Below are 15,339 nucleotides of genomic sequence, written 5' to 3' on the forward strand. Positions count from 1 at the left end.
TTCTGTCTCTACCTTCTCTATCCCATGCATAATCTTGTAAACTTCTGTCAAGTCACCCCCTCAGTCGTCATTTCTCCAAGCTAAAGAGCCCCAAGTGCTTTAACCTTTCTTCATAGGGGAAGTGTTCCATCCCTTTAATCATTCTAGTTGCCCTTTTCTGGACTTTTTCCAGTGTTATAATATCTTTTTTGAGGTGTGGTGACCAGAATTGTACACAGTATTCCAAATGAGGCCGTATCATTGATTTATACAGGGGCATTATGATACTAGCTGATTTGTTTTCAATTCTCTTCCTAATAATCCCCAGCATAGCATTGGCCTTTTTTATTGCCGTCACACACTGTATCAACATTTTCAGTGAGTTATCCACCACAACTCCAAGATCTCTCTCTTGGTCAGTCTCCGCCAGTTTGGACCCCATCATTGTGTATTTATATTTGGGATTTTTGGCCCCAATGTGCATTACTTTGCACTTGGCCATGTTGAACCTCATTTGCCACGTTGACACCCACTCGCCCAGCCTCGACAGATCCCTTTGGAGTGCCTCACAATCCTCCCTGGTTCTCACCACACTGAACAATTTAGTGTCATCCGCAAACTGAGCCACTTCACAGCTTACTCCCAACTCCAAATCATTAACCTATATTTCTGTCTGTGCAACACACCTGTCAGCTCTGTATGTCATTGTCCTTTGACTCTTGGAAGCTCATATCCTGCAAATCTAGTTGGTCTTCAGGGTGCTACTGGACTTGTAAAAATAAGTGCTTTTTCCTCCTCTTGGGGGCAGAATGAAACAGGGCATATGTGCATGGAAGACCTGAGACTTCATCCCTGCCCATTCCCCAGCCAGAGTGAATAGGAGGCGTCCACCCTGTTGGAGTTATAATAAACTCTGGAATGAGATTGTGGGCCTATTTTCCCCTGCTCCTCATTCCATTTGCATTATGACAGCAAATCCGACCACTTCTTTCTTAAATTGAAGTTTGAAGGCAAGCCAAAATGGAACATTTGCTGGGATTGGGAGTGGCTGCAGTCTGAAGACTCAGGCCAAAGTGGGGACTAGCTGAAGGGGAAAGAGCCTGAAGAGCCCGCAGTGGAAAGGAACAGATTGCCCGGGCAACAGTGAGTGGAAGGGGTTGCACCCCTGGAAATAATGTTTGGAGGATGAACTTTAGAAGGGTTTTTTCGTTAGGGGAAATGATCGGTGGGTGAGAACAGGCAGACAGATGCTTGGGAGGAAAGAATGGAGGGATAGAAAGGAAAGGCAGTGTTATGTACAGCTGGGATGGTTTGATCATTGGATGGAGCAAAAGAGAGGGGGGCACTTGATGATGGAGAGTGGAGAGAACAAGGATACTGCAGCTTAACCAAGAGCTCATCTGCTTCTCTCTCTCCTTCCTTCGGCAGGGATGACGGCCTGTGGTGCCCAGAGGCTGCTGTGCCTCATAGCTCTCACTGTCCTTCCGGCGGGTGAGTGAAAGTTCTCCTTGGGCTTTCTGGATTTTCTCTTCTTACGATCTGCTTGTATGGAGGCAGTTAGGGCAAAATTGCTCTCAAAGGTGCTTGGCAGGGGTGATAATAGGAGCAGGAATGCCAGGGGAAGTTACAGGTCACGTCCCCTGGGTACAAAACTGGCAAATGGCGACAGAATTCAAATCCAGAGTGACTGTGCCCCCGCCCCCACCCCCTTTCCTTCATAGCCCCTCCCAGGCTCAAGTGCCTGTCAGATGCTGAAACGAACTGAAAGACAACCATCAAGCAAGGGCAGGAAAAGCCTTGATGGAATCTTTCTCTTAAAGTGGTGGACTTTAATTTCTTCTTTCCACCCCGAGAAAGGGTTCCATCCCTTGGCCATGCGAGACTTCCATGGGGCAGCAGCATGGAGAGCACATGAAGGGACAAATCAAGAATGGGTTCAAAAATTAAGTTTGTCAGCAAGGACAAATTCTTTTCTCATTAAGAAGACTTCATGGAAGATGTGTCCCTAGCTGAGGAAAGTTCTTCTAGGGCATCTTCTTCTGACATTTGAATCTCTGCCCTTTAATGATTTCTGGTGTTCAATCAACTTCAGCTTTTGACCGAGCGAGTGGCAGTACACAGAAGTTTCTGCTTAAAATATGTTACGATGTGCTGCAAAGAACATTATTTTCACCCCAGCTATAATGACAGTTATTATCAGTGTTAAATTATGTGACTGTTTCCAGTATGGACTAATTCAGGGCTGTATTATTCATAAGGCTGACTAGGCTGAAGCCCAGGGGCCCTGCAGAAACTAGGGGCCTGATAGAGTATGCTATCAGGGGCCCAAAATGTGCTTCCCTGAAGAGCTCTAATCACACAATACAAATATTTTTAAAATTCTGAATAGGATTCTTCAGGAGACCCTCAAAATGGATATAAGGCTGTGTACTGCTGTCTAGTATCTACCAGTCAGGCCGTTAGCTGTAGTGGGGTGAAAGATTGAAGTGCCAGAGGGAGCCTGAAATATCTGAAAGCACAGAGGCCCAGCCATGGCTTAATGGCCCTGGACTAATTAATGCAGCAAAACACATTTAGCCATGAAATACTATTACTATTGGGGAAGGAAAATAGTAAAGAGTCTAGTAGCACCTTTAGGACTAACCAACTTTATTGTAGCATAAGCTTTTAGTCTGTCGTTGCAAAATATTAAAGAGTCCAGCAGCGCCTTTAAGACTAACCAACTTTATTGTAGCATAAGCTTTCAAGAACTACAGCTCTCTTTGTCCGATGCATCTGCTACTGGTCTTTTTACTATTTTGCAAATACAGACTAACATGGCTAACTCCTCTGGATCTTGAGGAAGGAGAAATCAGAGACCTGTGACAATGACTAAGGGCAGCTGTTTGCACAACAACTTCTGACCTGGAGCAGCAGATCAGAGTAATATGTGGAACTTAAGCTGTAGTTCTCCCTGAAGACCCCAAATCATTAACTCAGCATAGTGCCAGTTCGGTGGGTGCAAGCATAAAAATGCCATGCACTGTTCAGAAAAGCAAAGCAGTGGAGGGATATTTTAAGAGCAGTAATTAGGGCCTTCAGATTATTCTAGGATACTTGCACTGGGATAGTTATAGAACAATAAGAGGAAATATACAGTAGTAAGTAATTTGGGCAGTGTATTCAACCCCATCCACGTGCATGGTTTCATTAACTTGTGGGGAAACAGCAGAGAATGGGATGTGAATACAACCAGAACAGGTTCAAGGTCTGGATCCTGGGTAGTACATTGGAAGGAGTATTGCTAGTTCAGCAGGGGTTATAGACAGCCCACCACCGAGGCCCTCATGTTCTTGCTGAGGCTGTTATATGAGATCCTTGCTATGGTGGGGCTTCCTTCCACCAGCTTTCTTATGCATCCTCTTGGTCCAGCTGTCCTGTACTGTAGCTTAGCACAGAAGGTTGGACTAAAAAAAATCTGGGCTGAGTGAAAGCAGCTCAAGGCTGCAGGAGGCGATAGCCATGACCTGAATCCGCAGCTCCAGATACTTGGCACAACCTTGGCCGCTCCACAAACTTGGCTTTCCTCCCCAAACTCTGAGATTTGCCTATCAGGAACAATTTTGTGCTGAATCAGATTACCAATGTCTACACTGACGAGCACTCGCTTTCTAGAGTCTCAGAGACATAAATATCCTGCAAGCAGGACATCTTTTTGGGGAGAAAAAAATGGAAAAGCTGGGGACAGACCTGGAATGATATGTATCTCAAAGCTCTATAAAGGAACTCTGCCACTGCTTGACGATTTCTCCCCTAACTTCTTTGGAACTTCCAGGGATCCATAAGATAATTTTCAGCACTTCCGCAAAACTTCAATTTGTGATTGGTTTAGGTTTGCAATGTTGATGTGCCTGTTCTCTGGACTCTACTGCATAAACAGAGAATCTGAGTTGTGCCTTAGTAAAAGTTGGCAGGAATTGAGCTGCTGTATTCCTGTGCTCCCAGTAGTGAGTGGTGTACTGGCACCTTTCTTCAGAGTTCTCCCAGATCCTGATTCTCAGCCACTGGCCTACCCGACTCAGCCAAAGAATAAGAGAGTAACCATTCCAAAAGACAATGACCAGAATTCATTGGTGGAAGCCTGGAACTTAAGTACCTATAAATCCCTCATACGTTTGTAATGCAGAAATGCCTGCAATGTACTGTTCTTTTCATAGTCTCTCCACCTGTTCATTTGCTGATTACTGTTACGGAGTATTTTGCCAATTTTCCTTTCCCCTCCATTTTTATGAGTTTTTATGAGTTTTATGAGTTTCATTTTCCTCTGACAGCCAATGCAGACATTTTCTCCTGCCCAGCTTTTCAGGAAACTTCCCTCATGTTTTGTCTAACTGAAGTCAATGTGCATCTGTGCACCCTCCTCTCCCTTTGTTGAGTAGTCAGAGGTTCCAGGGCTGCTTTGGGCACAGAAGCAACCTGTTTCTTACCAGTACTCTCTCTCTCTCTCTCTCTCTCTCTCTCTCTCTCTCTCTCTCTCTCTCTCTCTCTCTCAGGTGGGCTTGAAGCAGAAGATGGTGTTAACTTTTAGCTATAAGAGATATTTTATTCTCAGTGCAAAAGAAGCAAAATCACATTTGAAAGGAACCATACACACCCCAAATACTATTTAACTATTTTATTTCAGCAACACGACAATGAAGATTTTAAGGCAACAAGGTTCATTCTTTCATTTCAGCTTCTCATTACAGATTCCTCAACCCAAGAGGATAAATTCTCCCCTAGTTCCTCATCCAAGAGGATTAGGACTAGGACCTAATAGTGAAATTGTACACTAGTTCCTCTGTGGAGAGAACTGTCCACTCAAAAAACAGAAACCACAACAACACACCTTTACAATCTTAGATTATAATGATCTCACCAGTTTCTAAGAGCAATATAGCAAAAGAATGAGTTGGCCACTTGTCATATAATTGGAACAGTCGGGCTGAGATATTTCACACCAGCATTCCTTAGACTCCGTTCAGAAAATGAGGGAGAGAATAACCTGGAAAAGAACAGGGAGAGAATGAGTGAGAGGCCAGAGTCCTTCTTCTTGATTCTCTGGAGTCCTGCTTCTACTTTGTAAGGTATTTGGATTTTTGGATTAAAAGTTTTTTCTTGAAGAATCTTTTCCTTTTGAGTAACAGTGGAAGGTACCACATTCTTACAGATAATCCATGGTGGTTTACTTTCAGTCCTGGCTGCATGACAAAGTTGTTTTCTTTTAGAGGAGAGAACACTGGAGGTTTAACTGGTGTCTCGTAGTTAGAGATGGCCACGAACCACAAAAAAACCAAACCATGAGGTTCGTGGTTCGTGAGTTTTCATGAACCAGGAACCACGAAGTGGCACGAAATGGAGCAAGTTTACGAACCAGTTTGTGGTTCATGGGGTTTAAATGCCCCTTTCTGGCCGCTTAGCAGCAGCAGGGAAAGTGGCATTTGACAGTTTAAAGGGCCCTTTCCTGCCTTGCAAGTGGCAGGTCCCTTTATCAGCTAGCAGGCTGCCCAAACCCCACCCCCCCCCAGCCCCAGCTGCACACTTAACTTGCTCTGCAGGCCTGCGGCGTCCCCCCCCTCCTCCTGCAAGGGGCGGGAAAGCCATTTTTGGCCTCTTCCACCACTGCATGGGCCCACAAAGTGGCAGAGGAAGCCAAAAATGGCCTTCTCGCCCCTCAAATCGCCACCACTAGGATTCCGCCCCCCCCCCCGCTGCCTGCCAGCTGATAGTTTAAAAGGGCCCTGCCACTTGCAAGTGACAGGAAAAATTTATATGGCTATTTCCCTGGGGAAATGGCCATTTAAACTGCCCCTTTAATACGACCCAAACGAACCAGTAGACCAGTTCGTGGAAATTCGTGGAAACGAGCTTCCACAAACCACTGATTCGTGAATCACGAACTGGTCTGGTTCGTGCATTTTTTGGGGTCGTAATTCAATTCGTGCTCATCTCTACTCGCAGTACCTGCTCAGCTACCAATGTACACTTGGCACATTGTGAACCATGAAACATGTAAGCAAGCAGTGCTATGCCAAAGCAACAGCAGCACTTTGGAAATCCACAAGTGGCTTCTGCCTGCCACTTCCACCCATCAAATGCCAAGTTTCACAAAAAGCTAGAGGTGGAGAACGTTCACATTTACTTCCTGCTCTTCTTCATCCAAGAACCCTCTGCATGTTTCTGATACAGTGATAGAGAGAAACTGACTGGGAACTCAGCATCACCTTTTTCCAAGAATGGGGGAGAAGTTGTCACTAATTTGAACCTGCTACTTTATGCCTGTGTGTGCAAATTACAGAAGTGATGGAATCTTTTTCTTCTTTCTTTATAGATTGGCTTTTGCCCGTGGTGTTTGCTCAAGAGGACTCTGAAGTTCCAACAGGTACATTTCTGTTGGTTCTACACGAGTAGCGCAACCCTAACTAGGGAGTAAATTTCAGTGGACCTAAGTAAACGTGCATAAAATGTTGCTGTAAATAGTTCTAGCTATCAAGTAAATTTTGTGTTCTCAGAAATGCAAAGGCAGATAGTTGTTGTACATGCATGTTTATGTGTACACCTGAGAATAAATGATGTGTAGTCATACAGAATGGGATCTTGGCACATTTCACAAGTTAAGTTGCCGACGTGGGGATTAGGGGGACAGTCTTACAGTGGCTGGTCTCCTTTCTCCAGGGTCGGGGACAGAGGGTGGCGCTCGGGGGAGATCTATCGGCCCGTCACCCTTTGGTGTGCGGGGTTCCCCAAGGGGCGATACTCTCCCCAATGTTATTTAACATCTATATGCGCCCCCTCGCCCAGTTGGTGCGGAGGTTTGGGCTGGGTTGTCATCAATACGCGGATGACACCCAACTTTTTCTGTTGATGGACGGCCGGCCAGACACGGCCCCAGACAATCTGGCCAGAGCTTTGGAGGCTGTGACGGCATGGTTGAAACAGAGCAGACTGAAATTGAACCCAGTGAAGACGGAGGTCCTGCAGCTGGGACGGGGGCTGCCAGATGTTGGGATCCAGCTCCCTGCCCTGGATGGGACACCACTGGCAACTTTGCCAGTGGTAAAGAGTCTGGGTGTGTTCCTGGATGCCTCCCTATCGATGGAGGCCCAGGTCACGGCGGTTGCCAAGTCTGCATTTTTCCATCTTCGTCAGATCAGGCAACTTGCCCCCTACCTGATGCCCCAGGACCTGGCTACAGTGATCCATGCAACGGTCACCTCCAGGCTAGATTACTGTAACTCACTCTATGCTGGGCTACCCCTGGGCCTGATCCGGAAACTACAACTGGTCCAGAATGCAGCGGCACGGGTCCTGACTGGTATACCTTACCAGTCACACATCACACCTGTCCTGCACCAGCTGCACTGGCTTCCAGTTGAATTCCGAATCAGGTTCAAAGTGTTGGTTCTTACCTTTAAAGCCCTGAGTGGGTTGGGACCGGCATATCTTCGGGACCGCCTCTCCCTGTACGTTCCCCGGAGATCGCTCCGATCAGCGAATAAATATTTACTTGTGGTCCCCGGCCCTAAGGAAGCCCGCCTTGCTTCAACCAGGGCCAGGGCTTTTTCAGTCCTGGCCCCAGCCTGGTGGAACGCTCTGTCAATGGAAACCCGGGCCCAGCGGGACATATTATCGTTCCGCCGGGCCTGTAAGACAGAGCTGTTCCGCCAGGCGTTTGGTGATTGAAGGGGGCGGTGCCATGTCAGCCTCCCACCTTTGGGGTGGGGAAGGTTCTCCCCACCACTGCACCTTGTTAATCTGTTTTATTATTTGTATATTGATTTTAGTTTTTGTTTTTATCAATTTTAACTGTTCACCGCCCAGAGCTCCTGGGATGGGCGGTATATAAATTGAATAAATAAATAAATAAAATAGGTTCAGGACCTATGAAGGTGCCACATGCCCCTTATTTTGAAATTTCAATTTGTGCCCTTATAATGGTAGCCTCCAGTATTTATTATAACACAGACAAGCAATCCCAAGTCATGTTTGCAACACAGCACAACATGGAAGGAAGGACTGCAATTTAATTAGTATGAAGCCAGGAGTTCAATGTTGTGGGACACTACTCTTACAGGTAAGTGAAAGACTCGAGGGAAAGAAAGAACATGAGCACCACTTTGTTAGACTCATCTTGGAGAAGCCTGTCAGGTATTTCAGCTTAAAAACATTTCATTTTTAAAGTTCAAAACAACACATTGCATTGTGCCTGGGATAAAGAGGCAATGAATAACAACAGACCAAAACAAATGTCTGACCGCGACAGCCTGACCCCCCCCCCTTCAACAGCCAGGCAGCCACAGTTTGGTCTAACCAAGATTTTGGGGAGCTTTCCAAGCCCTATGTACAGTCTGTTACAGTAGTCTAGTATGGCCGTTAACCAGGGTCTGTGTGTGTGTGTCTGTGTGTGTTATGTGCCACCAGGTTGCTTCCATGTTGCAGCTACAGTATGAAGGAATGCCCTCCGAAACATCCTATCATTAATGTTCTTGCTCAGACCTTGCAGACTGAAGGTTATGGCGTCCTTTATTGAGTCAATCCGTCTCATTTTGGGTCTTCCTCTTTTCCTACTGCCTTCAGCTTTCCCTAGAATTATTGTCTTTCCCAGAGACTCTTGTCTTCTGATGATGTGACCAAAGTACAATAACCTCAGTTTTATCATTTTAGCTTCTTCAGAAAATTGAAGCTCGGTGTGATCTAGAACCCACTTTTTTGTCTTTTTGGCCGCAAAAATCTCCTCCTACGCAGCTTTTCAAAAGAATCAATTTTCTTCCTAGTGATACATCCTTATCCTACTGTACACACTATGGCAGGAAACTGGCTGACAAAGTGGTAGGAGGGTGACGGTGGCAGGGTGGCATCCAAGCAGGACAGCACTTCAACCAGCTCTTCACAGCGACATAAAAAAACCCTGCTTTCTGTACACTTTTTTCTTTAAGTAATGATAGGACCAATAAATTACTACCCTTGTGTCCTACTGATGCCCGTTGCTGCTATATTTCCTTGTGCTTTTCAGTTTTGTTCCCACAATGAGGCAGATTACAGCAGCTTTCAGCCATCCTGGGTTGTAAATGAAGTGATTATTGTAAAATGAGTTAATAGAGACATGTAAAACACTACGTTCCTTGAGAAAACTACTGATATGGCCTAAGATGGCTGGTCACTCATGAGACCTGAGTTTACACCAGTATGATGACTTGGTCTTAGGGTTGCCACTTATGGCCTGGCAATCAGTAAGAGACCAGAAGTCTCTTGTATGTGGGGCGGGGCAGCATCAGCAATGACATCATTTGCACTTCCCGGGCAAAGTGATATCACCTCTCTCTAGGAATTGCCAGAAAATCACAGCATTTCTACCTATTCCTAGAGTTGCCTGGCATCACTTCCAGAAATAACCAGAGGTGATGTCAGTCTACTCTAGGAATCACCAGATGGCATCACTCCATCACCCAACAGGGATTTTTTTTAGATCATTTTTCTTCCGCTTGTTGAATCAGCAGCAGTGGCAGGAAACAGGAGCTTCAGGCAGGGAATTCCCTGGTATGAACTTGGCAGCCCTGCTTGGTTGCTTATGTAGAAAAGCACAAGAAAAGCAAAATTACCCACGTCTGGCTTACTAACACTAATAAATCTACAATACAACTAATGTCAAGCCTCACGGGCTTGACATTGGTTGTATTATAGATTTATTAGTGTTAATAAGCCAGACGTGGGTAATTTTGCTTTTCTTGTGCTATTTACCACGTTTCTCTCTTTTTGAGTTACTATGTAGAAAAGCAAACAAAAAACCACCCAGCCATAGCAAACAAAGATCACATTGCAATGATGGTGGCCATTCTGAGAGAGTCCCTAGCAATATTTTTGCCACTGCCAGGGCTTTTTTTCTGGGGTGGTGGAACTCAGTGGGTTGCCAGCACAGGGGGCAACTCCTGGTGGGAGGTGGTGCTCCTGGTACTACATGTGCGCGTGCAAAGTGTGTGCACGCTCCCAGGATTGCACAATGACGTCACTTTGGGTCAGCTGGAACAAGGGGGAAGCTTTTAAAAGTTTAAATCCCCCTCAGCAAAAATGGTCACATATCTGGTGGCCCCGCCCCCTGATCTCCAGACAGAGGGGAGTTTAGATTGCCCTCCGCTCCGCTCAGTGGTGCAGAGGGCAATCTAAACTCCCCTCTGTCTGGAGATCAGGGGGCGGAGCCACCAGCCATGTGACCATTTTCAAGAGGTGCCGGAACTCCATTCCACCGCGTTCCAGCTGAAAAAAAGCCCTGGCCACCGCAAATCACAATATTCCACTTGACAGGCCCCACATTGCTTATGAAGGGAAGGCATGGGCCAGCGAGCAGCAACAGCTGAAATGTCTTCAGGATTCCATCCACACAAGGCTTAGCTTTGCTGCCTGAAAGACATCACAGAGCCTTTCCTGTATCATCCAAAAACATCTTCTGTTAGGACAAACCAAAGTAACATAACACAAAGTGTGAGCTTTCAGAACTCTTCATCAGTCTGGAGGCCTAAAAAATGGTCGAAGGGAAAGACCAGCAGACATTGCAGGCCCTGCTTTGAGGGTCTTGTGGTTTAATGACTTATAACCAAGGATTCAATGCAAAACTGCAGTCCAAAAAGATAAATTTGAGATTTGCACTCTCTTTAGCTAGAGGCTATGAGGGACTCTTTGCTGATTTGCTGGAGGAAAGTGGAGAAATAAGTTGGGAAGGTCACTTCAGAACCAGCCAGTGCTATTGACATACAGATGATCCTGGCTGGAGAAGAACAGCATCATACCTCAGCGGTAATTACCCCCAAGGTATAGAGCTGATAGAAGCCAAAAGGCAGCGTGCACATTTCCTGCAGCCAGGAAGGGAAAGAAGCCCCCTAAGCACACTGAAGAATCTCTCTTGGCTATTAAACACACCAAGGAAGATGAGGACTCCATCTTGACTTGCACAAGTAGCTAAGAGCACAGGAGACTGAACTCACCAAGGGATGATCCCTAGATAACAAAACGAAGATAATGGATGGTTTCTGATTTCTTGGAAGGCGGAAGAAGAGAGGCCTGCCTGGACTGAAGACCCAGAATGGCTGAATAACTTCCTCACTCCCACCATAGGCAGCTTGCGAGCCCTATTTCCCCATATGCTCCCCAATTTACTTTCATCTATCCTACCAGAAAATGTTTGAACTGGCTAAATATCTCTTCTACTTAACAGTTCCAAAACATCAACACTCTTTCATGTTACTCAGATGCAATGCGTTACCTTCCGCTGAGATGAAGGGCCGTTTTAGTAGAATTCTCCCTGAGAAGTGCTATTGTATTCATTGTATGGATCAAGTTGATTCAATTGCCCATATTCTTTTTAGCTGCCCCCGTTACAATTTACTTTGCAATCAATATATTACTCCCTGAACTGAACATCTACAGAATATTTCCGAACAACAGAAACTGAAGATCTTGCTGTCAGGCAAGATTTTAAAAAAAGTACATGTGATCTAGCCGTATTTATCCATGGAATTATAAACTACTTATAAAATACTTAATGTATGGCTTGTAGGCTGTTAAGTTACAGGGAAAGGAAACTCTTGTTGGACTCTAAGGTGCCACTGGACTCAAATCCCACTGTTCTACTGCAGGCCAACACAGCTACTCACCTGAAACCACCAGCTCTCCAGAGCTCTTTCCAGTTGGGAAAGTGTCACGTGGGAAGGCTTAGGCCATCTGTCTGTGGGCACTGCAGACCCAATTAGAACTGGGAATTAAGTTCTGAGCACGGAAGTCCAAGAGCACACCTGGTCACCAGGGAAGTCACACCTGGTCATCTGGTCACCAGGGAAGTCACACGGGGGGCTTGAGGATGTGGTAGTGTATAATGAACTTCTAGTGTCCAGGGCTTCTGCTGAAAACAAGGTGCTTGACTGCTGGGAATTTGCCAGAAGGGCCACAAGCATTGGTGTGGAAAAGGAAAACCTCTCCCCTCTGTGGGCCAGATCTGCTAATAGACGTGTGTTTTGTGAAATTTGCACCTCTGTGAATTTATGTAAGGGGCAGCTCCAAGTCCATCATCCCTTTTCCAGAAGTGCTCGATGCAGAACCATCCACTGATCTCTCAGGTATCTTAGGTGAATTCTTTCCCATTTCCACATTGTTTGCTGGTATCTGGGTAAATTGACACATGATTTCTTTTATGTGTAAACTAAGTTTTTTAAAGTGTGGAACATAGTAGAACAAACATATTTGTGAACTGTACCTTCAGTAGCCAAGCCAGGCATGGCGTCACACCACTGCCCCAGCTCCCCTTTCCACCTGGTTCGTGTTTCCCTTTCCACTTTGAAAATATCGGCCATGTTAATCTCCTTTCTTCTCTCTCCAGGTGTGCCTGGTCCTGGAGCAACATTGCCAGGTAAGCCCAGCCCCTTTCTTGCTGCAGATGGCAAGGAAAAGACCCCCGGCCTGCTCTTCACAGTTGGCTCCTTAAAGACTGCCTAACTGTATGTTTGGGCTCTGCAAGGCCTAGAGGAGCCACTTAGCAGTAGACAGAAATGTTCACGAGTTTCCAGTTTGTTCAGATTTCAGCTTTTTGCCAGTTGAATTCTGAATGTGAAAGTTAAAATTTAAAATTCAGATGTTCATTTGAATGTGAAACTTTATTCTAAAAGACCCTGATCTTAAAAACTGCCTCAAAAGTTTCAGGGCTTTAGATTTATTGGTGCCTCTTGGTGGAAGGGTTGCCAACCTCCAGACAGGGCCTGGAGTTCTCTTGGAATTGCAACTTATCACCAAACCACAGAGATCAGTTTTCTTAGAGAAAATGGCTGCCTGGGATTGTGGACGCTGAGGTCCACGCTGAAGTCCTCCCCCTCCCCAAACCCTAACCCTCTCCACTGTCTCCCTGCACTAGAAGCCAATTAATGCTGGCATAATTTTGCAGGGGCTGTATCAGCATCCCAAATGCTCCCAGCACACACAATGGAAGGTGAGGGGAGAAACCGTTGAGAGATGCCGCCAAAGTTTCCATTTCCTGGACTCCAAATACAAGAGCTGGCAGGTTATAATGCTGGTCTTGGGTACCAAGACAGGCAGAACAGCCTGAAGTCAATGGAGCAAGGGTCACTCTCCAGCAGGAGGGGAGGTAGTTGTGAATTTCCTGCATTATGCAGGGGGTTGGACTAGATGACCCTAGAGATCCCTTCCAACCCTATGAGTCTATCGCGGAATCCACACACCCGCGGAGCATCCCGGCGTTGCGCTAAATGTTCGCTAAACACCCGGAAGTGTAGCGTCTTTTAATGCCCTTGACAGCCTAGGGACCCGTGAATCTAAAGGACGATCCCTCCCCTTTGTCCCCGAATGCCAGTTATGGTCTTCAGCTTGCCACCTCTTGGTTGTTCCCTCATTAACACTGCCCGGCATTAACAAGGCCCTGTACTTTCTTGGTGGCTGCTCACACTTTTTGGATTGGGGGAACTGTCCTTTCTGGGAAAATGTTAGGAGGCAAAAGGGATTAAGCTCTGGGAAGAGCTAGGATTAAATCAGAGGTTCCCAACCTTTTCAGTAAGGTGACCCGCAAGTCCAAATTTACCTGGCATGGTGACTTGTGCAAGACTGGACCAAGGGTTTTTTGGTGCAATAGGCAAATTATGACCTTGGCACCCTTCTACTCCAGTTTTCTATTTTCTACAGTAGCTAACCAGATGATTTTAAGAAACCAACAAACATTGCACAAAGGGCGCAGCTGCCCCCAAGTAACTGGCATTCTGAAGTACATATCCTTTGTATATGGAAGTTGCATTAAAACCTTTGACCACTCTCTCCCTCTCCATTACTCCCTGTTGGCCCCTCAAGATTCAAACAAACTCACTCTGTTAACCATCAGGACATGTTTTATTCGGTTCATTATCAATCAACATGCATATGCAGTGAAGAAAAAAATACCAATTAATGTATGACATGGAAGATACCGTTTCCAGGGTCTTGGTTTCCAAAATACAGGTCAAAGCCTTGCCTTAAATTAAACACTGAAGTAGCTTCTGCTAGGAGCCATTTCACATATGATTTTCCTACAGAGATATTACCTATAATTTGTAGTCAAATGTCATATCATGGATGACACCCAGCCCTATATCTCACTATTCAAATCCCCTGGCGATGGAGTGGAGGTTTTAAATTGCTACCTGACAGCTGGGGTCAGTTGGTTGAAAGTGAACATATTGAAATGGAACCCGGAAAACACTGGCATGATGATGGCTGGGAAGACAGAAATCTTGAAGGACCCGGTGCTTCCTACCCTCAAGGCATCTGTAGCATGCAGGGCTTTTTTTCAGCTGAAACGCGGTGGAACAGAGTTCCGGAACCTCTTGAAAATGGTCACATGGCTGGTGGATATTGCCCTCCACGCAGCCGAGCGGCACGGAGGGCAATCTCAACTCCCCTCTGTCTGGAGATCAGGGGGCGGGGCCACCAGCCATGTGACCATTTTCTCCGAGGGCAACCCACTGAGTTCCACCACCTCTTTTCCCAGAAAAAAAGCCCTGGTAGCATGAATCCAAGTAGCCAGATCAGCCAAGTCAAGGTAAGGGCCATCCTCCGTGCTTAACGAAGCTGGTAGAATGCCTTTTTTGCTGTCTCCAGCGTTTTTCCCAACTAAGCCTGGCACAGAAGCTGGGGGAAATAAGCCTCTGGCTTTACCGGACTTTATCTGAGAGTTAGTACTGCTGAGGCTCCACAAAAAAATGGTGGCCAAGGTAGCTGAGCCAAATCTGGCCAGGGCCACTGGTTTAGGTTGAAGCCAGGAACAAAAGAAACACAACCCAGTTGAGAAGAATATTTTTTATTAAATTTGTGCATTAAAAATTATATTTGGAAGTGTGCAAAAAGCATAGATACAACAATAAAGATCTAACTGGTCCTAACACTATACACACCAGGCAAAGTCTTTTGCCAATCTAAGCCATGCTGGTACCTTGCAGATTTAACAGCATTCTTAGCACAAGTTTCGCAGTCCAAGGCAGCAAAGCAATGTTATAATCCAAAAGGTAAGGGCCAAACGCCATAAACTAAGCATGGAGCCATGGCTAAAAGCAGGTGCTAAGAGCAAAATCTATACTTTTCCAATTTTCCAGTGGCCCGAGACCAGGGAAGATCTCAGTGACCAATCAGTGTCCTGCAAAGTCATGTGAGGGCGTTCTGCAGTTACATCGAATCTGCATAGCACTCTTATGGGCAGGTACCATCTCCCATGAGAACCTCAGCTGGGTCAGACAAGGCTAATTAGCTGGGACATTACAGTCTTGCCTCACTAAACTTGGAGACTCCAGTAACAGCACTGTGAGTACCTGGGCAATTAAAATG

General features: G+C 45.9%; 1 protein-coding gene across 1 annotated transcript in view; it reads left to right on the forward strand.

The window, feature by feature from the left end:
• The first annotated feature begins 978 nt into the window (after positions 1 to 978).
• The window catches only part of MFAP5 (microfibril associated protein 5), a 28,831-nt gene continuing 14,470 nt past the window's right edge, over positions 979 to 15,339 (forward strand). The window contains exons 1-4 of the mRNA XM_055003021.1: positions 979 to 1,122; positions 1,408 to 1,470; positions 6,329 to 6,379; positions 12,362 to 12,391. Coding sequence (XP_054858996.1) covers positions 1,410 to 1,470; positions 6,329 to 6,379; positions 12,362 to 12,391 — 142 coding nt within the window. The 5' untranslated portion in view covers positions 979 to 1,122; positions 1,408 to 1,409. The remainder of the gene's footprint in view (positions 1,123 to 1,407; positions 1,471 to 6,328; positions 6,380 to 12,361; positions 12,392 to 15,339) is intronic.

This window comes from Eublepharis macularius, chromosome 18, assembly GCF_028583425.1.
Source record: "Eublepharis macularius isolate TG4126 chromosome 18, MPM_Emac_v1.0, whole genome shotgun sequence".
Classification (NCBI taxonomy): Eukaryota; Metazoa; Chordata; class Lepidosauria; order Squamata; family Eublepharidae; genus Eublepharis; species Eublepharis macularius.